Here is a 24,921-nt window from a genome sequence, read left to right as displayed (position 1 = left end):
TGTTTCCATTCCTCCGTCTCAGGGCGTATCTCTGGCCTGGAAGAAAAGGTGAAAGAGGTCAAGTCGTCTCTCTCCAAGGCCCAGAATGAGAAGAAGCAGCTCCAGCAGAAGCTCATTGACCTTGAGAAGGTTGGTTTTTGTTTCCACTGGCTAATTGCTAACATGGGATGAGTTTCCAGGCTAGTTCAATAGATGCTCCTTCCACAAACTTAATGTTGACTTTTTTAGATTAGGCCAGACATTGTTGTCCAGCATTATGAAAATTTGCCTTTGGCTTCTCCTATGCAATAAGTTTAAAAAGTACACACAATCAATATAAAACGTACATATGAAATGATAGCAGTAAGTGCCATAATATCCCCCTTGGCTCCGTAGGAGAAGAACAACCAAGAGATTGACCTGACGTTCAAGCTGAAGTCCCTCCAGCAGAGTCTGGAGCAGGAGGAGGCAGAACACAAGGCCACCAGAGCCAAGCTCGCTGATAAAAACAAGATCTACCAGTCCATCGAGGAGGCCAAGTCAGGGGCCATGAAAGGTGAGCGAGAGGGAGGACAATAGAGTGCAACAGGGCTGTGGGATTAAAGCATAGGAATTTAATCAGTGTAGTTTAAAGTGTATTTTACACATAAGTGTCTGGATACACCTTACATAGACACTGAGTTAATAAAACAAAAAAAATCAAGCAAAGAATGAAAGTATTGGCAATCATAAAACTGTAAAAGTATCTCAGCTATTAAAGAAGGGTGGAGAAGGAATGAAATGGTACTTGGAGGGAGGGTTGATTGATAGAGCAGACCTTGGTCAAATAGCATTTGCAAATAATTCTGTCTTGTTCAGTTTAGTTAGTGTCAGGTAAGCTGACAGACAAGTATAATAAATTGACCTTCAAATACTTTGCTGTGATTGTCTTTCTGGAACTCGCCCACCCATCTGGTTCTCCCAGCAGGTTAAAACAAACAGCGAGAACTGTGTGACCCAGGTCTGGTATGAGTGCAATGTAGATAACCTTTCTGATTGTTTTCCTGGCCATTTTCTGTGGTCCAGAGATGGAGTGCACCCTCCACGAGGAGCGCAGCTTGAAGCTACAGGTGGAGGGCAAGATGCTCCAACTAGAGAAGGAGCGCTCCATGCTGGACTGTGACTACAAGCAGGCCCAGAACAAGCTGGATGAGCTGCAGGCACACAAGGATAAACTCTCTGATGAGGTGTGTGTCACTCTGCTTCTTCTTTCTGTAGTTTGAATTGAGTGCCTAACATATGCCCACCTAACTGTGCCAGTGAGAGAACCGCTAAAGATGTTGCGTGTGTGTTCCCGTCCCAGGTGAAAACCCTGAGCTTGCGCCTGGAGCAGGAGATCCAGAAGCGGAGTCTGAGCCAGAACGACCTGAAGGTGCAGAGCCAGCAGGCGTCCATGTTGCGCTCCTCAGAGAAGCAGCTCAAACAGGAGCTCAACCACCTGCTGGACATGAAGCAGAGCCTGGAGAAGCAGAACCAGGAGCTACGCAGGTCAAACACACACACACACAAGTAAAAATTTGGCTCTGGTGTTCAGTTGGTCCATAGGAATGATTGACAGTTGTGTCGTCCAATCGCAGGGAGAGGCAGGAGGCTGACGGCCAGTTGAAGGAGCTGAAGGACCAACTGGAGGCGGAGCAATATTTCACGGTAACTCTACCCATCAAGCTTCCTTTCTCCATCGACCCAGTTTCACACCTGGTACTTGTGGGATGCAACAGCTCGTTAGCATTGCTCATAGTCTCTCTTCATGCCATGTTATTATTTAATTTTACAGCCTGTTGTGAACGTCAGCATAGCTAACATGACATAACATCACAAAAAATACAAAATAGATCTAAAAATATGTGACTTGAATGGGAATCTATGAGTCTTTTCCCCACTTCACCCCATTTCTCTGCCTGTATCTATGTAAACAATCTGTAATCTATTGTCTTTGTAATGTATTATACATACTCTACTACCTCACTTGTCTTATGAAATGAATGTCCTGCTGTCTTCCTCCAAGACCCTTTACAAGACGCAGATCCGTGAGCTGAAGGAGGAGTGTGATGAGAGGAATAAGATGTACAAAGAGGCCCAGCAGAGACTGGAGGAGTACCAGGAGGAGAGGTAACTGGTCCGCCTGGACCACCAGCTGTCTCCGTTTCCAGTCTAGAAGCACTAAAACAAGGAGTTGTCAAGTAGTGTTGCATAGGCGATGCTTTCGGACATAAACACATTCTTTTTACTCATGAAATCATCTGTTATGGAAAATGAACAGTGCTGGTAGGTGATAAATCAAGTGTCAAGGTGTTTTTGAACCCGTGAAATTACCTGAATAATTTGCAAAGTATCTGATAATCCTCACAGATGGTGAGATTTTACACTTAAATGTCAGATTTTTACTCCCTTTCCGGCCACGATTCTGGTCCCATATAGAGGACACAGGTACAATTATCACTTCTTGGTTACTACTCTGCAGAGTACAGATAAACAGATAAAGTACATTTATAGCATAACACCACAATATCCACATTTGTTTGACCTTTTAATAATGTAACAGACTTATCCAGATTAGTGTTATTAGCCTGTAAATTCACATCGCAGCTAGCTAAGAGGATTTGGACTTTTAAGTGGATAAGTGAGGGTTAACCAGATTAGCAGCATGAAGACCCACAATAACTGTGGACACAACTGGTTTAACCATAGCGGATCCAGAGTAGTTCTCACTCAGAGAAACGGTTTGAAACCACGCCTTGAGGATGAGGTCAGTCAGATATTACGTCCAGACCATAAGTAATTTCCTTCTGGCCTAATGACAGCTGTCAGTATTTTTGCGGAGAAGTCCCAGAGTTTTTATCCAATACTAACAATTTTCATATTCCCTCCCGCCTTCCCTCCGCAGGGATTCCCTAACAGCCCAGCTGGAAGTCAGTCTGACCAAGGCCGACTCCGAGCAGCTGGCTCGCTCCATCGCTGAGGAGCAGTACTCAGATCTGGAGAAGGAGAAGATCATGAAAGAGCTGGAGATCAAAGACATGATGGCGAGACACAAGCAGGAGCTCAGCGACAAGGAGGCCACCATCAGCTCGGTGAGAGAGAGAGAGGGAGAGAGGGAGAGAGAGGGAAAGAGGGAAGGGGGAGGAGGCAGATTGGGAAAGACGGTGGGAATGAGATATGATGGTATATGATGTAGTATATGATGTAGTATATGATGTGTAGTATGTATATGGTGTAGTAAACAATGTATATCAAGTATGTATATGATGTGTATATGTCTGTATATGTATGATGTAGTATGGTATATGATGGTATCTAAAGCCCTTTGAGACTTGACTGTGATAAAGGGCTATATAAATAAACAAGACTAGATTAGACAAGATCAGGAGGGTGATCAATAAAGAGCAAATATGATGATACCCTGTAATTTGGGTAGTTGGCAGTTTGGGTCAAATCATTTTCAATTGATTTAATTCAGGAAGTGGGTTTTCTTGAAATTCCAACACTGGAAGACTTTGGCCATAATGAGGATCTTACATCCAATCCACCAAGAAATATTAAAGAATGGAGGCTCTGTTGTTATTATCTGAGTAGGACTTTAAATTTCCATTTGAATTTAGTCAAATTATATTCCTGATTCAAATATGTTGTTCCTCCATGAAATCATTCAAATTGTTGTTCATCAAGTTATTAGACGCACTCACCTCTCCCCTGACGCCCCCTACAGCTGGAAGAGTCCAATCGCACTCTGACAGTGGATGTGGCCAACCTGGCCAGCGAGAAAGAGGAGCTCAACAACCAGCTGAAGGAAATGCAGCAGCGTGAGTGTCTCTTTGAGCCAAGGACTACCGTAGTGCAATAGAGATGATGATGATGTCCAAGAGTAATAACTCAAAGTATTGCATGTAATAGCTGAAGTCCTGGGGCTTTCCAACTATTCAACAAAAAAGGAAATATCTGAACACAGATGCTAGCAAAATATTGATCTTGAAAATTGCACCATACTGTATGTTATCGAATGGTTATGGAAAGGCCATGGACTCTGTTAAGTAAAAATGTTTTAGGGAGCTCTGTATTGATGTTAATATTCATCTCCGCTGTTTATTCAGAGCTCTACAAAGCCAAGGATGGGGAGAAGCAGATGAACTGTGTCAAGATCTCCTTTGAAAAGCAGCTGCAGAATGAGAGGACACTAAAGATTCAGGTGTGTGGTTGTGTGTGTGTCAGGATTCCTACAGGTCTGGAAATTAAGAAGAAATATGGATAATCAGTTTGATAATTTACAGATCTATCTAAAGTATGGAAGTTGGAAATGGATAATGTGCAGCAATACTGTTATGTGTGTAGTGTATTTATTCACTGCATGCATATTTATCGTCATTATACATTTGTAACTGTATCGTCGCCCCCAGGCTGTCAACAAGCTGGCCGAGGTCATGGCCAGGAGGGAGACGGTGCGGGGCGGTCACCGCGGCAACGAGACGGAGGTGCGCAGGAAGGAGAAGGAGAACAGGAAGCTGCAACTGGAGCTGAGATCGGAGAAGGAGAAACTCAACAGCACCATCATCAAATACCAGAGGGAGCTGAACGAGATGCAGGCGGTCAGTACGCCCACACTGGCAGCGCACCAGCGAATGGCATCACTCGATACAAAATGCCAACATAGCACCTGCTGTTTCTGTGAGATACTGACTAGGTGGATCTGGGAGTCCACTTCATGATGGGGAGATGGAAACGAAGGGGATGAGATACTGTAAAAAATTGATTTTAAAGGGGCAGTAAGTAAGATTTGTGCCGCCCCATAGCACTAAATGATCAGGGGTTGATAGGGATTGTTGATCAGTACCAATGACTCAACGATTACTTCGCCAGGTGTTGAGATTTCTAGCTTTCAAAACTCACTGCCTGCCCTTTCCAGGACTGACATTTTCAGCTGCTCAACAATGGAGGACGGTGCTGCTGAGCAAGCGACCGGCGTCACAAGACATTTCAGCTGCAAAGGCTAAAACGCCTCGTTCTCAAGTCAAACAATTCAGATGACAAAGCAGTATTATTATTCCAGTATTTTGCATTGTGATATATTACATCTTCACTCGACGTTTCTGTTGGATCTCGGCTCTAATTAGCGAGCTTACTTGCCTCAATTGTGGAAATGTGACTTACTTGACTATTGTTTGGGTCAATTACAGGCTGCAGTAATTCAGAGACTGGTCACTAGTAGAAGTCGTTAACGGTCATAGATTACCTAATGCCCCTTTAATCCTTGGACCAACAGAGACAAGGAGTGTGTAAAAGCGAGCACACATGAATAGAGATTAGTAGGTGGAAGAATCTCTCTGTATTCCCATCTCTTCCATTGTGAACCAATACTGATTAGTCTCTGTTCATGTGTGTGTGTGTGTGTGTGGTGCAGCTGATAGCGGATGAGAGCCAGGTTCGTCTGGAGCTTCAGATGGCTTTGGACAGCAAGGACAGCGACATCGAGCAGCTTCGTTGTCAGATCACCTCCCTCAGCGTTCACTCCCTGGACTCCACCAGCATCAGCAGCGGCAACGACCTGGATATGGATGACGGATACCCAGGTAGACAACAATGCACTTCATCTCATACTCATCACCTCATGATATGGCACCAACGTGTCCATTTAAATTCTCAATGCCCACTTCTCAAAAAAATACACGCAAACTCTTTCTGCACTTTCTGCATTCCTCTTTGTGCAGTCTCCCTTCCTGTGTTCTTCCTGTTTCCTTTCAGTCGCCTCCTGTTTTCACTTGCCGTCCCTTTATCTTCCAGGCCAGTTGTTTTTGACCTTTTCCACTTATCCCCTCTTCCTTTTTCTTTTTGTTTTCCTTTATACGCTTCCTTTCCCCTCATTTCACCTCAACACCTCTCCCCTGGGTGCGGCGCAGTGCGCATCACGCACTCCCACACCTCAGAGTCAATGTCCTTCACCTACCAGCGCACGCACAAATCGGTGTCCATCGGCACCCGGCCCGACCTCCGCTCGGCTCGCGCCCTCTTCGACTCGGACTCTGACTCCGAGGAAGAAGAAGAAGGCTGCGGGGGGGACAGGGGGGACGGGCGGGTGGAGGAGGGCCGCCGTCCCCTGGCCCTCACCTACGATCAGCCCCCAGAGCCTGAGCGTGCAGGTGACCCTGCATGGTGGCTCAAACCTGGGTTGGGGTTCAGTCATTTCAAAATGGAAAATTGAAACTGCAATAGTAATGATAGTCTTGATTCTCAAAAACTGTACAGCCTTTATCCACCAAAACATTTCCAGTGTTTTGGAATTGAGAGTGAAATACCCCCCAACTCTGGTTCAAGCCTGACAAAGTTCCAGCATAACCCTTCTCCTCCATCTGTGTTTTGACTCTGTCTCTATCTCTGCTGTGCTTTAATCCTGTTTTATGTTCAGCAGACACGCGAATACTCAGTTTGACTTTGCCCTGCTGTGTTAAAATCTATTCCACTACAAGAGATGTGGGGAAAAAACATTTTTTCATCCACATTGTTGGACTGTTTGAGAGAGTGAAGTTTGCTGTGCGGCGTTACTCCTAAACTTAAAGGAATACCTTGACCTTTTAGGTTATTTTTCTTCACCAGGCACTTGTCATTTTGTGGGAAAACATTTTTGTATTTGTCCCTTTGTTTCCTCAGAGTGGCTTGTTAGCATTATTAGCATTTGTTATTGAAACCAGGTTTGAGGCTAGCTGTGCCCCTCGGTTTCAACGAGGAAACGTTTCCCACAATGCGATGAGTGTGTGGTGAAGGGAGAAAAAAAAAGCTGCCACCTCAGTTTCAAAATGTCACAGTATTCCTTTAAGCTCTTCACACAATCAAAGGCAGTTCTCCCTTCTGTGTGAACATCTTCCCGTTTCCTCTCCATAGACACCAGACTGGAGGGCTGGCTCTCACTGCCTGCCAAGAACACAAAGCGATTTGGCTGGGACAAAAAGGTGACATCCCCATCATTATTCCTTGTCTCCACAGATTTTTTTTTTTTGTAATCACCATGCTACGGTGCCATTTTTCCCACTAACCTTTTTTTGCCCTTGTCCCCCCCTCACCTCCCCTCTGTAGTATGTGGTGGTGAGCAGTAAGAAGATCCTGTTCTACCACAGTGAGCTGGACAGAGAGCAGTCCAACCCCTTTATGATCCTGGACATCGAGTGAGTCATTCAAACGCCCTCCTTCTGTCCTATGTGCACAGTTTGCCTTCAATATTTCACCATAACTGTGTCTTCAGCATACACAATATAGTTTTTCTGCACAGTTAGTGGAGATAAGAGAACCCATTGTGATTCGCTGCAAATGCTTTATTGTCTTTTGTGCATCAACAAAAGTCACTGGAGTGTGATCCAAGAAAATAGTCTTCCGTCTGTCAGTGTTTGTAGTCGTTATTGTGGTGGGAACACAGTCATTCTGTTTACTTAGAATGATTTAAATCTCTCTATACTTTAATCATTACAGTTATTGTCCTAGGTGAGAAGGAGGCTTAACTCTGCCGTATCTCTCCCTCACACAGTAAGCTGTTCCACGTCCGCCCAGTCACTCAGACCGATGTGTACCGTGCAGAAGCCAAAGAAATCCCAAGGATATTCCAGGTAATGTAATCATATCACATAAATAATACATTTTTCTCAGTGAGCTTGTTATTCTGGGAGCTATCCCATAAACCGAGACCCCCCTCCCGTTCCCTTTTCTTTCTGTCCCCTCTCCCTCTTTGCCAGCGTGTCACTATAAATCAGGTTTGTTTTTCTCAACTTCACCCGTCCGCTCCAATAACGCTTCAATAAAATTGCCTTCTCCTCCCGTTCCCAGATCCTGTATGCCAACGAGGGGGAGAGCAAACGGGACCAGGAGTACGCGGTGGAGCCGCTGCCCTTCGGCGAGCGTCCCTCCTACATCGGCCACAAGGGCCACGAGTTCATCCCCACGCTCTATCACTTCCCCTCCAGCTGCGAGGCGTGCACCCGCCCGCTGTGGAACGTCTTCAAGCCCCCACCGGCCCTTGAGTGCCGCCGCTGCCACACCAAGTGCCACAAAGACCACATGGACCGAAAGGAGGAGGTCATCGCGCCTTGCAAGGGTGAGTCTACTGAGTCGCACATAGAATTCATATAGAGCTTTTTCATGTCGCCATGGTACCGGAAGTGTCTCTAATGTTCGTTTGGAGTATAGGCCTATGGCAAGCCAAATGGGTCAAAACATGTACGCATTTACACATTACCTACATAACAAACGTGTTTGGATAATGACCAATCAAAATGATTTTACTCTTGGATGCACCAACCACATTATTTTCTGTACATTTCTTAAGATATGTACAGAGAAGAATGTGATTGGCCAGTCTGACAGTGAAATTGTTTTGATTGGTCATTATCAAACGTGTTTGTTATGTGAGAAAAGCGTAATGTATACACGTTTTTACCCATTTGGCAAGCCATATATAGGCCTACATGTTTTCCCCAACAGTGGGGTTCCTAAAATCTATGTAGTGATGCAGGTGGCAAAACAATTTACAAATGCATTTAAAAAGAATTTATTAAAACATGAACTGTACAAGCTTGTGTGCATATGTACATAACGCACAAAAAATGCATCCAAAGTGCACTGAGCTAAGCTATGTTGCTTGATTAACTAAAGTACTAAATTTAGTAAGTATAGGAAATCCATCAAAAGCCATCAATCTGCTTTTTTCTGCTGCTGCCATTTGTTCTGGAATTATGACTTAAACAATATAAAATTTGTTGACAATATATCAGTTGACTATTATCTTTATTTAATAACAGAAGTATACAGAGTAGGCGCAGCGTTCTAAGTCTCTCCACACTAGGCAACACCCACTGTCTCTCCTGATTATGTGACTGGTTGAGAACTGGCTTGGCTGATAGATCTAACAGATGGGCTGGAAGATTCCTAAACAATTACAGTAACATACTGAAAGATCTCATCCAAGTGAAGTTTAGCCTGCGTGACACAGTTAGGCAATTATCCATCAAAGAGTGATGTTGAGTTGGGTGCCAAAAATCATGAAAAACGCCTTCAAATCCACAGAACCATGTGAGCGGTACATCAAACGAATTGATCTCAGTGAAGGGAAAGAAATCTTCCTCGTCCTTACTTGCAATACATCCCCTTTAATCCATATTTTATCGGTTTTCTTCTACAGTGAACTACGACATGTCCACCGCCAAAGAGCTGCTCCTGCTGGCCAACTCTCAGGAGGAGCAGCAGCGCTGGGTCAGCCGGCTCATCAAGCGCATCCCCAGGAAGCACCCGACCACCAGCCCCACCTCCGCGGCGCAGGCCCACCCTCCCGAGCCGACATCGCGCTCCTCTCCACTCATCTCCCCCCGCCATTCACCCAGGGGCTCCCCTCACTTGTCGCCCCACCGCGGAGCCGTCAAGGTCCAGCCCAGCAGCAGACAGCAGCAGCCTGCAGGGAAGCCCAGGTGAGGGACTCTCCGGGTTTTTACTGGGCTCACAAACTGTTTGCATTTAAGTTAGTCCCTCGCAACTTTCACCCATGTTATAATCCAGTTTATTTCTGTAGTCTTTTCATCTGACTGCATTGACTGTTAACACACCATTAGACCTTCTCATTCATAAACTCACACTCACTGCGGCTACTATGCTGTCTAGTGCAGTAGAGTGCAGTAGAAAGGGCATAAAGCTGTGGTTGACACAAGCAAGCTTATTGAACCTTTAGTACTTGCATAATGCTACATGCAGGATTAATGCTCCAACTGGGCCTCGATAGCCACACGCTAATGCTTTGAGCACCATCACATCCCCCACCAGTTCTTTCCCATTAGAGTCTATCATATCCGTGTTAATGGCAAGGAAGGAAGCAAAGTTACCAAACTTCCAAGGGAGTTGCTGACGGTGTCTTTCTTGTTTTCTGCACATAAGTGCGACTGATTAAGACACACTCAGTACTCACTCTCACAGCTCAGCCACGACCTAACCGGCTCTCATCCCCCAGCGCTGGCCCCATGCTCCGCATCATCCTCCACTGACCCCTGACCTCTTCACCTCTGACCCTCACCATTCTAATGTCTCTCATGCTGGGAGACTGTAAGTAGCAGACCTGCAGTGTGCCTGTCCGTCCGCTGCACCGCTGTGCCACGCTGTGCCTATTAACCTGCCGAGCTTCTCCTCGCATACAGCAGCATATGTCTAGGCAGGAGTCATGAACTACTTACAACTCTGTACTGCCCCCTGGTGAACGAGGCATGTATTGTACCAACAGTTTTGTGTAGTACTGAAGGTTGACCCCCTTGGTGAACCCCGTACTGTTTCAGATTGCTTGAGTTTGGCCTGAAAGACTGGAGTTGGTCGTTGGATGATGTCGATGATGATGATGATATGTTCTTCTGAGGAGGTGAAAGAGGGGTTACAGAGGGTAACTGCACCTCTGCATGAGACGCCTCTGATAGATGTGTGTTTGCAGTTAGTAGGAGGCCTTCATGTGGCCAGATGCATGCTCTGTGTGATTTTGAATTTGTGTGCAAATCATGAACTCAGTCTTTGAACTTGATTTTTGCATATAGTTTACCTCTTGTAAATACACAGACCAAGATTATTCTCAATTCAGTCTGCTTTTTAGGCATATTTTACTTAAGCACTGTGTGGCTACTGGGTAGCTTCCTTTTTGTTATGTGTGGATTTGGTGTGGGCGTGCATTTGAAGTCGTGCCATGCTGTTTCAAGCATCCCAGAATTTCACATGATTTTCATTCCCTCTTTTCACAGTTAACCCTGGCTGCTCAGAGATGTGTATTTTCACCAATGTGGATTATTGACCACGGTCTGGACGCAGTGCCTACATGTGTTGTTCGTTCAGGGACATAGACTGCAAAATGCCAAGCATGGACAGAAACATTCGCAGAAACTGGCTTTCATCATGGGAACTGGGACTCTCCATGTCACTTTTACAAGGACATAAACACAGTGTTCATCTAATGTATGATCTACAGTGAGACTTTCACCATCGGGAGGAAAAATGAAACACCTCAACACAAGCTGACACAGACATGGACATTTTACCAGTATTTTCTCAGATACATTGACTCAATTAAATTTGGTTTTGTGAAGTTTTGTGTTAGGCATGTGTGTGAACATTTGTATATATGAGTGAGAGGTCTGTGTGTGTGTATTGCAGCACAGAAACTGTAGCTCACAGTATGTGATAGTTTTATTTTTATGGATACAATATATATCTCAGCACATACTATATATTCTTGACCTGTAAATGTACGAATAGACAGTTTTAATGAATGGTTTTACATCCTAGTCAGTCTTGATGTTCTTTGGACATATTTCAAGCAAAAACAAGCAAAAAATGTTACAGCACATGACAGAATAATGTGAACAGAAACAGTGTATTCCTATATATTTTCCTCTTGCCATTCATGACAAAATCAAATAAATACTGCTACCCAGACAAGGAATAATTAATGCATTCATATTTAAAAATGTGTAGGATTTTCTCTGTATATTGCCACGGGATGAAAGCCAGCAAAAAGGCTTGTCTGTCACCATTGCAAACAGCGGCCCTAATGATCCACTTTGTGCTTTTATGTAATATTTGGGAGCGCTCAGTCTTGGTTCCACACAAAAAAAATCCCTTCCGGTATATTGTACATAATGCATCAAAAGCAGCAGAGAGGAGGCATAATGAAATATACTGACAGAGTCAAGCCCACAGAGGCGATAAAATGTAGCGCTAATGAATGAATTATTTGAGATCCTCCACAGGCTCGCTGTAGAGAACTGCAATAATAAATACAACACACTATAAACAAAATCAAAAAATGTTTATTGTGGTTTTCCTTTAATACTGGATTAAATTAAATGTCTTATTTAACCAAATAACTTTAACTTTTGAGACTTAAAAGACGTTTACTTGCTGTGTGTCCCATAAAATAATCTGAAAGATCAAAATCTGGTTTACTGTGCTAAAACCACTAAATGTTAATTAAATCTATCTTTAAGACCAGTGTGTAAGACCTCTGTCACTGGAATCATTTTTTAACTTCTTTCAGGAAAGTGGACTGATGACATATCTTCAACTGTCTTCAACTGTCTTCTACTGTCGCTAGTAGGAGAAGCAATTTTGGGTTCGGTGCTTTGCTCAAAGGCACTTAAACAGTAGATGTTGAGGATGGGGAGAGAATTTCTAATCCACCTTCCCCACCCAGATCTTCCCAGCCTGTCTGGTATTCAAATCATCAGCGTTCTGGTCACAAGCCAACTTCTCCAACCTCCCGTGAAAAGTTGGGTTACAATCAGTCTTGCTTTTTGCTGCCTCGTCTGTAGTGGAATATGGTCGCCAGCACCCAGGAATTCAACGATGTCAAGACACAGATCCGCAGGAGAACTGGAGGAGCCCAAGACACCAGAGTCACTATTAGCAAATATAGACAGCTCTATCCCAGTTGTAGAAACCAGAGGACCAGTACTCTTCTTCCTCATGGACAATGAATGGGAGACTGAGTTGTGGACTTATGCGTTCATTAATGTTTGTCGGAATTTCTACTAACCAAACAAGCTTTATGTTAGTAGTAGTGCTGTCACTTCTACTTCCAAAATATAAATATAATTTGTAGCCCAAACACCCAGGGAAGGGGCAAGCGCTTCTCTCTTATTTAATTAAAATCTTACTTCTACAGATGGAACTGTCCTAGCGTATAGGAAAAACATGTTTCAAATTTAAAATTCAAGAGTATCCCACAGCAGTTTGAACATGTGTATGCTAACACTCCATGTACAAATGCATTAGTCTTACAGCGTGTATATTCAACAGTATTGATTTTAACTACAAGCCAATATACTGACCCTGCTTGTCATCTGTTGTCATCAGCGTAGTGAACGTCCTTGCTGAAGGAGCACAAAATGTTTCATTCCAGAGAGAGATAGTCACCATTTGTGACACATTTGCTTACATACTGATAGCCGGCATGAAAGTAAAACTCACTACAGAACTTCAGCAAAGTTTCTAAGTATTTTAAGACCTTTGGTTACGAAAATAGAAAGCTGTCGAGGGTAGAGGCATTTGTAGTTACACAACAAAAATCTTTCATGGATATACAGTGTTTAGAGTGCTTACCAAGGCAGGTGTAGGTGGACATGCCCCAGGAGAGGGCACTAACCTGGGATGAGTCCTGGGACTGCCACAGAGACTGCAGCTGGACAAACTTACTGCTGGCACTGATGAAAGTAGACACACTCTGAGAAGGAGAGAGAGCTGGTGTTATGAACAGGGATGCAGTAGAGGGTAAACTCATCTAAACCCAGTCTACTGGGTTAGCAATAAGAGAGAGTGAAATAAGAGTTTAGTTTACCTACCATTTTATCACTGATTTTGAATGTTAATTTTGAAGCCATGAGGGACTTTTTCCCCCACAAGAACGATATCAAAGGGGGAGTTGGATGTTATTTTTTGTCTGTTAGTTTTACTATTTCATGTCCCCGTTCTGTCTGGTCTCAGGTCACAGATTCAACTCGCGGCTTCACAGATCAAATGACAACTGAGTGGGACTGAAGCATTCAAAGTACAACTACAAGAGCAGTACAACTACAAAAGCTCACCATGACCATATCAATGATCCATCCCTGTACTGTCAGTAGTTGCCATCCGCATACAAATCTGGAGGAAAAAATTAAAGACTACAACGGGTGGGATGAACCATTCAAAGCATATGGCTACATATAACTAAAAAATATGATGGTGTATTGATATTAAAATATGGTTATGGTCATAAAGGACACAGATTCCCAGCATTAGAGGATACAGCACGCTGTAGGCGAGGCTCTGTCTCAAACTGCCGCTGTAGTTGAGGAGGAGAATCAGCAGGATGGTGTCTGAAATAGAGGTTTGGATTTCATTTACTCTTGTGGTATTGTTACAATCCTGATATGAGGATCATATTGCTCAGATATCAAAGCAAAGTATCCTTAACAAAAAATCAATAGATATATAATATCCAAGGCTATCATGTTCCTGTAGGGACTGTAAGTGTGACTGTGGCACTCCAGAGTGAGTTTATAGTGACCTTATCACACTATGGTATCACTATAACATTCCCATAATATTGCTATAGGGACTTGGGCTATATTTTCTGTGCCATTTGTTTAGTATCCTTTTAAAATGTATTAATATGTTTTGTTGCTTCTTGTTTATATAGGCCTATATTTCATAAGAAGCATGCATGACTGAGGAATAGGAGCCACAGTACCTTGCAAAATCAGTGCTGGATATTCAATGTATGTGGAAATTGGATGGTTATGATGCCACTGGTAGGTCACAAACACAATATATCTGGAATGAAAATAACATTTTGTCGAAAAATCATTATAATATTATTAAAATGGGGACTAATGGCATGTCTGTAGGCTACTCAAGTGAGTTTAGTGACCTTATCCTACTTTGATCCCCTATGATAGGCTATTACTATTTCTGTGCTGTATTTTTTTCTCTATATTAACTGCATATTTAAAATTTTTGATGTAGCCTGTACTTTAAAGTTTGGCTTTACTATGGTAGTGCTATAGTGTAACGGTACTAGGCCTACTGTTGGGACAAAGCGTTAAAAAAAAATTAAGTAGGCTAATTAAAAGCGCGGTGATATTTTCAAATGGACGACCAGCAGCGGGAACCTTGTGCCTGCCTGTTTGCCCCTCTGCTGCCCTTCACCCTCCACCGGCCCATCCGCCTCCAGCTGACCTTTACTGTACAGTATGGGACTGTCGGAGTTACAGGGTCCCACAGCTGCAGAGCTATACTGAGAGCAGAGGATGAATGTTTTCAGTCTTTGACCCCTCTCCTTCAACTCCTCTCATGTCTTGTGACTGTCTGTCTCTACAGTGTCACTTTACAAAATCATGTCACCATCGTTATAAACAATGTCGTTAATATCGGCCTACTGTACAGCTAGCTAGCCGGTCATTATCGCAAAATAGGCCCCGACAGGGTGATTCAATTATGACCCCGACGCTAACTAAATTATCCCGCTTAATATTATATGGCTACTTACCAAAGACATTAATCGTTGATAAGAAATATTGATTTAAAATGACTACAAGCTAAAGTAAACTTGCAAGCTTCCGCCAAAAAATAGTCTGGAAGTAGACTTATCTAATAATCAAGGTAGTAATCAAGGTGTAACGCCTTGTGTCGCGAGCTAATTTGATTAGACACGAGCAAAAAAAAAAACGACCGGACTTGCCTGCGCATACCTGCGGAGTGATATGATTAGATGTGAAACAGCGGAGAAATAACAGACCTCACAATACCTTGAAAGTAGCCTACTCAAATGAAAATATAACTTGTGAATAAAAAATCTGTGTATTTACATTAAAGTAAAGGTTACTGGTCAGGTTGAGACTTAATTAAATAGAACCTTATGGGCCTGCTCTGTTCTCAACAGCTGAGAGACTGACATCTTGCACCAGGTTACTGTCTTAGACTGAAAACAAACAAAACAGCAGATATAGAAATGTTTTGATGCTCGCTTGGTATAATTACTCTTGGCTCAATTATGTCCAACCCACACCTACCGTTACATAACACCAATTAGAGGGGCAGTTCAAAGAAAACAAACAACAACAGTAAAAATCTCCAGTGAAAAACTTACTTAGAAGAACATCACACATTAGACGAGGCACACCGTGCGCATCTCGAGATGTAAGGCCTGCTTTCAGCCGAGGCAGTGCAGAGACTGAGTGCAATTATCTGGTCTCCCTTACTTACCCTGCCAACTCGAGCAGTAAGCCAGTTAAGCTCAGACCTTTGGACGACTTCGCTTTCGTCAGGATGAGAATCTGTGGGAGTTTAAGAACCAGACAAATCAGAAATGTGCTGTACGTGGCGATGTTTAAAAGAGCGCCGTGCACTTCCATCGCCTCTATAGTGCAGCTTTGCAGTGAGCTGAAGTGTCGTGCAGGCAGAGGCTTGACAGGTGACAGTAATACCCAGAACATGAGAGCCTGTTCAGAAAAAACATGCAGGGCAGCTATAGGACTGTCTGTCCAGTTACAAAAGCAACATATGTGTGATGGCCTTTTAACTTAAAGTGATTCAACAGTTCTTTACACATTCCTTATGAAAATAACTATACCAAACTATAATACATTTTAGATACGAATATCACAACAAAACTATATATATAATATCCTATAGGAATATTAAAGTGATACCACAGGAGATTAAAAAAAAAAAAAAAAAAAGACACACAAGACAATATAAGGCCACAGTTACAAATCTAGAAATATTATAGGAATATTTCAGAGATTCTCCAAAAGTGTAATATCTGACTGTAGTTTATTTCAAGGAACTATCAGAATTATGCCAGGATAGGTCTGTCTCTATCTTGCAAGTGCATGTGGAGTGAGTGGGCTTGACTGAAATAAATCTTTCAGAACAGCCTAAAGCAAACTGGCACTCATCATACATAATGTAATGGCTCATCGTGTTGCCCAACTGCTTCAAATCATATTTCACACTGCCGGCCTAATCTATTCTCCATCAGCTCTCAGACACTATGTTCTAATTTGTTATATAGCATTACTGTAGCAACCACCATGACCTACGGTTGTAGGGGGTTGCAAGGAGCCTCATCATCACCATCATCATCATCACCATCATCATCATCACCATCACCATCACCATCATCACCATCACCATCATCACCATCAGTAATCTACCCACACCTGAAGTACATCTTTTAATTCCTCAAATTATTTATTTAAGTTTTAAATGTAGATTTAAAAAAGAAAAATGTCTTTCTTCTCATGTTCTAGCCATTCACTCATGAATCATATAGGCAAAAATCAAAACATATCTATCTGTAACCTTCCTCATTATTTTATCATTTTATCAAGAATGCACCTTGTCACATTAAAAAAAACTTTTTTTTTTTTTTTACAATGTCTTTTTTTGAGGCTTGATGCTCTAATTGGTATGTGGATTCCTCTCTTTTGATGGTGTCTTTGAACTTGTTTTTCAGCCAACGCACCCACAGTAATCATTAGTCAGCAACACAGGCGCAATATCAAACATTTTCAAGTTGTCAAGAATGAAAACATATCTTGGCCTCAGTGTGTACAGCAAAAGTCATCTGTCTTTTTCCATCACAACTGGACATTTGGCTCCTTGCTGCTCTTATGGTCTTGGTGTCTTTTCATGGCAAACTCTCTTGCCTAGCGTTTTGCAAATGTTACTTGAGAACATCCCATAATGAGCTGTAAAGGAGTTCCCCTCACTTCTGACGGTCTCCCTAAGAAAATCACTTCATTGACAATTTCCCCCAAAATTCTAGTCTTGGCAGCATTTAAACCCTCAAGTGACACCAAAACTTTCCACTGAAACCCATACTGACGAAATCCTTTTAGGTGGTTAGCAGCTCCTTAAAAGACATTTTACAGAATGTTTGTATGTAGCTGTGGTCAGGGAGGAACCATCATCATATCAGCCAATATCTGATGTTTAATAAAGGCCAATATTGGCCCAATGTATTGGCAAACCGGTGTGTTGCTCTATCCCTCCTCTGAACTGTGTGTTCTACAATAACTGCAGATTGTCTTACCTGCTTCTCACAAGCAAATGACTGAGAGAGTTTCCTACCTGCTGGATCACAGCCTGCTGAGTCACATCCCTGCAGGTTTACTGGACCAGCTGTCCGCTTGTTGAATCTGGACCGAGCAGGGAGCCCCTGGTCCTGCAATGAGGAGATGGGTTATCTATATGAAATTGAATTCAGATGAAGATGGAAAATGCGTTTTCTCCATCATCTGTCACTTGTGTGAGTCCCAGGACTCTAACAGATCAGTCAATCATATCACTGAGAGTGAAATAGACATGAATATTGCATAGGGTACTGCTCTGCTGCCACTGTGTGTGTGTGTGTGTGTGTGTGTGTGTGTGTGTGGGGGGGGGGGGGGGGGGGGGGGTTAAAGAGGAGGAAAATGTGTGAAGGAGGGGTATAGTCCTTTTGCTATTTTCCATCATAACAAATAACATTAATCATGGGAAATTCTTCTTTAAGTATTACTCTGGGACTTTCATTTCATTAGAGCAATGTTCTTATGCTCTTTATGTCAATTTCTGTGTTATTGTTAATTTATAATAAACTTCGAAAAGTCAGTCCAAGTTTACAGGAAACTAGAAACACAAAAACAGATAAAGACATGGATAATAAAAGTACAAGTAGAGTACAAGTACAGCCTAAACTCCAACTAACAGCACCAGACTGTAGCTGAGAGTTAAGGTAGTTTGTGGGCAATGCCTAATAAATGGTACCTTGGATTAAATGAGGAATACGCACAATGCTAACAAGCAAATGGAAAATGTCTCCCCCAATGTGAGACGTTCGTTGGTGAAGTAAAATAAGTAACTAAAATTCAAATGTCAAGGTATTCCTTTAAGATGCAAACTGGTCTTAAGCACACAGGTGACGGGTCCAAAACTGTTTGGGTGGGTAAAGCTTACTGCTATAGAACTGTCAGGCAACCTGAAATTGTTTGCATCTTGAGCTATGGATTTTGCAGTTTTGTTTGCAATTGTTGAGCGAAAACGCTGTATCTTAAAAAAGTTTTCAGATTTTCGAATTGATTTTCAACAAAGAAAATCAAATAAATCTTATTTTCAGATTGATGATCATGGATTTTTGATATATTATCATGGGTGTTGAATCTTTAAAGCACAACGTAAAAACAGTTACAAGGTTTTTACACAACCTCAGCATCATGGTGTATGCCAACTAATCAAAAATTGCAAAGTAAGACATATTTTATAAACTAAATGGTTGATTTTAGCTCTATAACCTCTCACTCTCTCTCTCTCTCTCTCTCTCTCTCTCCCTCAATCCCTCCCTCCAACCTCTCACATATTTCCAAAAATCCAAAGTACAAAATAATGTAAACACCTAACTTATCTTCAGTTAGTAGCAAACCATCAGACATTCATGAACTTCAAAAGTGTAACCTTCCAACATTTCAGAAGCACAGACTTCAACAGCATATTTCAGCATCAAAAACACACAAAAAAAACACATCTTTTTTTGTTTGTGTTTCAAGAAACCAACAAAAACTAGGTTACCAGATCTGGTACTTTCCCTGCAGGTTTGTGTCATACAGCCTTTTGCAACTGTCTGTCCTTGGCAAATGACAGCGGAGTGACGGGTCCTTGTTTACTCAATAAATAATGATTATGTCTGTGGGAATCTGCTCCCCAAATGACACGGTATGTTGCAAGTGAGGACTGCTGAATCTGATATAAGGAGCAGTTTGGCTGACATTCATTCGGTTTAAGCTTCAAAACAACAGTAAGTTTGATTTTGTTATTCATGTTACTGGACATTACGTGCATGGACTGTAAATGATTAGTCAACTGTACTGGTCTTATTTGTGGTCAAATATTTTGCATCGGTTTGGTCATTGTAAAAGGAAATATATATATCTTTAAGTTTTCTGATGTGTCATTTTCCTCAGAATTAAAACTACTCTTCCTTTCTTGTCTCCTAGTAATGAAAACCTGGTGCAGCCTTGCTTTGCTGTGGCTGGCATATTTTGGCCATGGCACTCTGTCTTGCCCAGCACTTTGCAAATGCTACCACAGAAGTGGCGAGGTGGTCTGCAATGAGGTTCCCCTGACCGAGTTCCCCTCCGAGGGTCTCCCGAAGAACACCACCCTGCTGACAATCCAGTTCACCAACATCACCTCCATTTCCGAGCACCACCTGAGTGCCACGCCCCTGCTGAAGGGGCTCCACTTGTACAGCAACAAGCTGAGGAACCTCTCCTCCGATCTTCTCCGGGGCGTTCCTCGCCTCAACACCTTGGATCTCACAGGGAATCAACTGGTTCACCTGCCTCCCGACGTCTTCAGCCACGCCCCGCTCCTCAGTCTGGTGCTCAAGAACAACCTGATTAGCAAAGCGGATGCTGAGTGGCTTCCCGACAACAGCAACCTGACCTGGCTGGACTTGTCCGGGAACCGTCTGACGGAAGTTCCGTCGGCTCTGATTCGGAAGCTGCCCCATCTGGAGAACCTGGACCTGTCCTACAACCGTCTGGAGAAGATCCCCCCGAATTCTCTGGACCCGCTGACCAAGCTCGAGAGGCTTAACCTGCAGGAGAACAAGCTAGGCAGCCTGGATGCGTCTGTATTTCGGAACACCCGTAACCTGACGTATCTGTTCCTCCCTCAGAACCGGCTCGAGAGGCTCCCCCAAAGCCTTTTCCAGGGCCTCGCTCAGCTCAGCACCCTGGGTCTGGAGGACAACCTGTTGAGTCACATCCCGCCAGGTCTGCTGGACCAGGTGTCTTCTTTGGATGAAGCGGGACTGGACTTGACCACCAACCCCTGGCTGTGCGATGGGAAGGTGGAGTACCTGTGGAGATGGCTGCAGACGAACAAGAAGCACGCTTTCCTAGCAGAGAACATCATATGTGCTAAACCTCAGTCTCTAGCGGGACGCTCTGTTGTGTCACTGACAGAGAGCGAGCTAAACCTCCAGTCTTAACTCATCTCATCCTCTTACCTTTCATTATGTGATATGCTAGTAAATCATCATTCAGTCTGTCTTGGCTGTCTTAAAAAATGTAATCACTGAAATCATCTTTTTTTATCGGTGCAATGTAAGTTTAATAAAATATAAAGATAATGCGAGTGAAGCATTCTTGCTTTGAGGATTTTCTGTCTGTCCTGAAACTTTTTTTAGGGTTTAAACGCGTTGTCAACTGATCAGATGTTCTTTAAAAGATGATATGCAAATAACAAGAATGTGTGATTTTGAAAATAGAGGAAAGGATATAATGAAATAAACTTTTCATCAATTACTTTTTATTTAATTTTTTTGTATAATACTATGAATAAACTATTCTTACAGGGATGAAAATAGAAATTAAAAATATTGATTTGTGTGTGGTAACATCTTTTTGGAAAGTACAGAAAAAAAATAATCACTCACCGATTGAAGAACAGGTTTGTTTGCTTGGCTTTGTCTATCTCTTGCGACATTTCCTCCCCACGCATTGCTGGGAATGAAAAAGACACAGGAGTGACATTATATAAAAGCAAGTCCACCATCACAAACAGAGGGAATTCTGCTGTGCCTCTCAGGTAAGATGAGACATTTATGATCATACTGAGTAACAAAATATTTTTTCAAGTTATTACAAGACAAAAAACTTTGGGATTTAGGACAGGAATATGGAATATGTATGGATGTTTTCACAATGCAATAAGAATGTCTTCACACATACAACGTATATTACTGCACTCTTCTGATATCCTATACTTTATCTCTTATATCCCGTACTCTCATATGTTATTTTCTATGCAGTGGTTTAAAGATGAACCTGTGGCTGCTCCTGGCTCTCATTGACTGCCGTCAACAAGGCGCCCAATGCTGCCCAGATCTGTGCTCCTGCTCAGCTTCAGGGGCAGAGGTGGTTTGCAGCCAAAGCTCCCTTACACATTTTCCCGTAGAAGATTTACCTAGCTACACCACTCAATTATCCATCCGATCCACCAACCTCAGCATTATTGCAACCAGTCATTTGAGTGCGGTGCCGCTTTTGAACAATCTCCATCTGTACCATAACAAGCTGCAGAGCCTTCCCTCTGACCTGCTGAGGGGCGTTCCTCGCCTCAACACCTTGGATCTCACAGGGAATCAACTGGTTCACCTGCCTCCGAATGTCTTCAGCCACGCCCCGCTCCGCAGTCTGGTGCTCAAGAACAACCTGATTGAAAAAGCGGATGCTGATTGGCTTCCCGACAACAGCAGCCTGACCTGGCTGGACTTGTCCGGGAACCGTCTGACGGACATCCCATCTGCTCTGCTTCATAAACTGCCCCATCTGGTGAATCTGGACCTTAGTAATAACAATCTGCAAGAACTGCAAGTGGACACGCTGGACCGCCTGCACCATTTAGAGTCCCTGAATCTTGCCGGTAACAATCTAAGCACCCTGAAACCCACAACCTTCGCCAACACCCCACAACTAACTCAACTGTTTCTGCAGGAGAATCGGTTACAGGAGCTTCCTGCGACCCTCCTGCAAGGCCTTCAACACCTGAATCTGCTGCTGCTCAATCAAAACCAGCTGCAGCAGCTCCCTTCAGGTCTGCTGGGTGAGAGAGACTCCCCAGTTATGGTGATCTTGACACGAAACCCCTGGGTGTGTGATAAGAAGATGGAGTATCTGTGGAAGTGGCTCAGTATCCATCCCCAGAATGTCTTCTTTCTGGAGGAGGTGATATGTGCCGGACCCGAGGCTCTCAAACGTCGACAAGTGGCCTCTTTGACTGAGAATGAGCTTGGTCTTGTAAAATCAAGCAAGATTCAAAATTAGTAATGGGATGGATCAGAAAAGATGTGGATATTTAGTTGCATTATTCATGATTTAGCCTCCAAATTCCATTAAAATCTTACGTCAGATTAAGAATTATTGATACTCCACTGTTGTTCCCCTAAACTATACTGATTCATCCTTTGTGTCCAATACTGTAATTTCAACTTATCACTTATAAATCAGTTTCCTTGGTTTCTCGTGTTAATTCACTTAATTTCCCTTTTTAGTTTGTTCTCTCTTTCTCGCAATCTCTCTTTGACTTAATTATTTGGATATTGTCCAGCCCACTGGGTGGCGTAAGACACTCAATAAATTTTCAAAAGCAATGAGCTGGACAGACACTGAGTCTCATTAATAAGAGGCTTTTATGTACCAATTTTGTGCTTACTAAGTCCGAGCCAAAAGATGTGTTAAGAAAAATTTATATTGATACTAAAACTTGTAGGTTATATCGATTTTTCAATTTTCTGTGATGTATCACAAGATAAATCATGATCATTTTTCAAAGTATGAATGCAATAGATGTTTTCATCTTTGAAATGATTGAAATATGGAATGAAGGATGCAATCAAATAACATTTTTAGAAATGAGGAGCATTCTCCAGCACACACTTTTCTATGATGAAGCAAAGAGATGGACATCAACGGTGGCAGAAAATCACAGGATATTCAACCAAACAGCTCTCTTCCTACCTCGTATTAATGTGGTTTCAGATTCTTATGGTGGATCCTTACTCTCCCAGTTCTTTCTCACTTGTTAGATGCATCATAGACCGCAGCATTGTTTCAGTCTTGCCCTTTTGTTTTTAATGATGTTGTGCATGTGGGAGTGTGTGGGCAGTGCAACGGTTGAGTCTTCCAGCTCAACTCATCTGTATGTGTTTGCATCGCTCTGTCTCGCTTTCCTTGTGTCTGTCTCTCTCACTCATGGTGTATGTGTGTGTGTGTGTGTGTGTGTGTGTGTGTGTGCATATGTGTGTATGCCCTCTGTATGCCCACGGGCCCCTGTCCTCAGGAAGCCTTGATCACTGTGAGTGCGCCAGACAGTAATTTATGACTCTTATAAAACATAAAGCATCGCCTCCTCTAGAGGCCGTTACTTATGAAAATTAAACCTTGTTCGTAAAAGCTCCCCAAAGAACAGAACCAAAACTCAAGAGGTTTGAAGTGAGTGTCCCGTTCTCCTCCCTCAGCTTCACTGGGTAAACAGTGCTACTCATTCCAAAGGTTAAAGGTTAAGGTCGAATCCCTAGACCGGCTGGGAAAATCTGGTTGGAGAAATGTGAATGAGTGTGTTCTCCCTGATTCAGCTGAGGTAGTCTTGACCGAGGCACTTCAATTGATTGATTGATTGATTAATCTCTGATGTCTGATTGATCTCCATCTTCTCCTTTGAGCTCCCAGGCGTGGCACTTGTAACCGCTGAGGCAGGGCATCACAGAAAAAGAGCATGCGTGTTCAGCATACGTTCCCTGGATAAATAAAGGCATAAGACGGCAGTCCTCCTCCCCTGATCAGTATGGGGGAGCGGAGCATGTTGTCTGGCAGCCTGCCGCTGTGATGACGGACTGACGGTGAAATAAAAAGGTCACTGGCAAAGGTTTTCATGCACTTGAAAATCACTTTGGCCTTTCTGACTTTGAGGTGTAATAACTGAGACGGGATCATGTCTGTTAGCTGCTCATGATCGCATAATAGTGGACCAATTAACATTGACATTTTTGTCATAATTGGCCGGTGGAAAATGGACACCTTGACATTTTTAAACTGATTTTTCCAGATAACAGACTTAATTCAGTTGCATCTTTGCTAGTCATCTTGATTTTGTTATATTATTGTTTTATTTTGGCGGTGGAGATGACTTTCTTTTTTTCTTACTTGCACAAATTAGTAACTTGTTTCTCTTCTTTCTGTTTCTTGTCTTAATTTTATTCTGTTCATGTTTTTATCCCTTTGCTTTTACATTTTATTACTGTGCAAATAAACTACAACTAAATAAGTGACAGTATCATAAAATTATTTCTTCACCCACTCTTCAGTAACCTGTGAAACAGCTTGTTAGCATTAGCTTTCCTAATTCAAGCTAATAGTATTGCTATAGTAGCTTCTAGCTAGCTCATTAGCTCGCAGAGTTTTTAAGATACATTTCAATACAAAATGATAATGCTGAATGCTAACAATGAGAGCGAGGTGTGTTGGTAAAGCTGAACGGCCATTATAGAAACTTTTTTTCAGAATAAAATCCCAACTTTCAAGACATCCCTTTCCTTGATGTCCAAAGTCTTCTGCATGCTCTACAGTTTGTTCAATATACTTCCCTTTCATCACTGCACCATATAGTGACATTGCACATCTTGACCTGCATTACACAGTTTAAATAAATCCTTACCCCATTAAGCTGTTGTCTCCTTCCTGAGAATACTTGGATAGCACAATGTCAAAGAGTGCAAACAAATCATCACCAGCATCCATGGGTAGAATACAAATAGAGGTTGTAAATGCTGAGCTCAAAAATCCAAAATAGAAAAAAAAAAAATTGGCAGCACTCTTGGTTAAAAAA

At 42.7% G+C, this 24,921-nt stretch overlaps 4 protein-coding genes across 4 annotated transcripts in view; 3 read left to right on the top strand and 1 right to left on the bottom strand.

Annotated features, from left to right (window-relative positions):
• The window catches only part of LOC139927970 (rho-associated protein kinase 2-like), a 34,956-nt gene extending 23,098 nt beyond the window's left edge, over positions 1 to 11,858 (top strand). The window contains exons 16-32 of the mRNA XM_071920296.2: positions 23 to 129; positions 376 to 535; positions 1,045 to 1,205; positions 1,322 to 1,506; positions 1,596 to 1,665; positions 2,024 to 2,127; positions 2,903 to 3,089; positions 3,725 to 3,818; positions 4,107 to 4,201; positions 4,410 to 4,598; positions 5,411 to 5,579; positions 6,886 to 6,953; positions 7,078 to 7,166; positions 7,523 to 7,601; positions 7,819 to 8,086; positions 9,170 to 9,452; positions 10,755 to 11,858. Coding sequence (XP_071776397.1) covers positions 23 to 129; positions 376 to 535; positions 1,045 to 1,205; positions 1,322 to 1,506; positions 1,596 to 1,665; positions 2,024 to 2,127; positions 2,903 to 3,089; positions 3,725 to 3,818; positions 4,107 to 4,201; positions 4,410 to 4,598; positions 5,411 to 5,579; positions 6,886 to 6,953; positions 7,078 to 7,166; positions 7,523 to 7,601; positions 7,819 to 8,086; positions 9,170 to 9,452; positions 10,755 to 10,758 — 2,312 coding nt within the window. The 3' untranslated portion in view covers positions 10,759 to 11,858. The remainder of the gene's footprint in view (positions 1 to 22; positions 130 to 375; positions 536 to 1,044; positions 1,206 to 1,321; positions 1,507 to 1,595; positions 1,666 to 2,023; positions 2,128 to 2,902; positions 3,090 to 3,724; positions 3,819 to 4,106; positions 4,202 to 4,409; positions 4,599 to 5,410; positions 5,580 to 6,885; positions 6,954 to 7,077; positions 7,167 to 7,522; positions 7,602 to 7,818; positions 8,087 to 9,169; positions 9,453 to 10,754) is intronic.
• A 321-nt stretch (positions 11,859 to 12,179) lies between these two features.
• Positions 12,180 to 15,902, bottom strand: LOC139927907 (solute carrier family 66 member 3-like). The gene is made up of 7 exons (XM_071920214.2): positions 15,754 to 15,902; positions 14,240 to 14,322; positions 13,796 to 13,865; positions 13,593 to 13,650; positions 13,111 to 13,231; positions 12,840 to 12,881; positions 12,180 to 12,381 (listed from the first exon to the last, which is right to left on the bottom strand). The coding sequence occupies exons 1-7, from the start codon at positions 15,900 to 15,902 to the stop codon at positions 12,290 to 12,292; spliced, it is 615 nt and encodes a 204-aa protein (XP_071776315.1). The 3' UTR covers positions 12,180 to 12,289.
• A 3,623-nt stretch (positions 15,903 to 19,525) lies between these two features.
• LOC139927915 (uncharacterized) lies at positions 19,526 to 20,524 on the top strand. Its single transcript, XM_078290082.1, has one exon. It carries the CDS (start codon positions 19,526 to 19,528, stop codon positions 20,522 to 20,524), a length of 999 nt encoding a protein of 332 aa, XP_078146208.1.
• Positions 20,525 to 21,356: 832 nt separating this feature from the next.
• Positions 21,357 to 22,361, top strand: LOC144542794 (uncharacterized). The gene has a single exon (XM_078290080.1). It carries the CDS (start codon positions 21,357 to 21,359, stop codon positions 22,359 to 22,361), a length of 1,005 nt encoding a protein of 334 aa, XP_078146206.1.
• Positions 22,362 to 24,921: the final 2,560 nt, after the last annotated feature.

The sequence above is a fragment of the Centroberyx gerrardi genome, chromosome 18 (assembly GCF_048128805.1).
Source record: "Centroberyx gerrardi isolate f3 chromosome 18, fCenGer3.hap1.cur.20231027, whole genome shotgun sequence".
Lineage (NCBI taxonomy): Eukaryota > Metazoa > Chordata > Actinopteri > Beryciformes > Berycidae > Centroberyx > Centroberyx gerrardi.
Note: the sequence above shows the minus strand (reverse complement) of the source record. Positions and strands in the feature narration are given on the sequence as shown.

Excerpts from the sequence above, each read along its gene's own strand:
- LOC139927907 (XM_071920214.2), bottom strand. The coding sequence starts at position 15,902 with ATGGAAGTGCACGGCGCTCTTTTAAACATCGCCACGTACAGCACATTT. Across the intron at positions 13,232-13,592 it reads GGATCATTGATATGGTCATG|AGTGTGTCTACTTTCATCAG; the intron begins GTGAGCTTTTGT and ends TCTCCTTCTCAG. Across the intron at positions 12,382-12,839 it reads GACAACAGATGACAAGCAGG|TTCTCCTGCGGATCTGTGTC; the intron begins GTCAGTATATTG and ends GGGCTCCTCCAG.
- LOC139927915 (XM_078290082.1), top strand. The coding sequence starts at position 19,526 with ATGAAAACCTGGTGCAGCCTTGCTTTGCTGTGGCTGGCATATTTTGGC.
- LOC144542794 (XM_078290080.1), top strand. The coding sequence starts at position 21,357 with ATGAACCTGTGGCTGCTCCTGGCTCTCATTGACTGCCGTCAACAAGGC.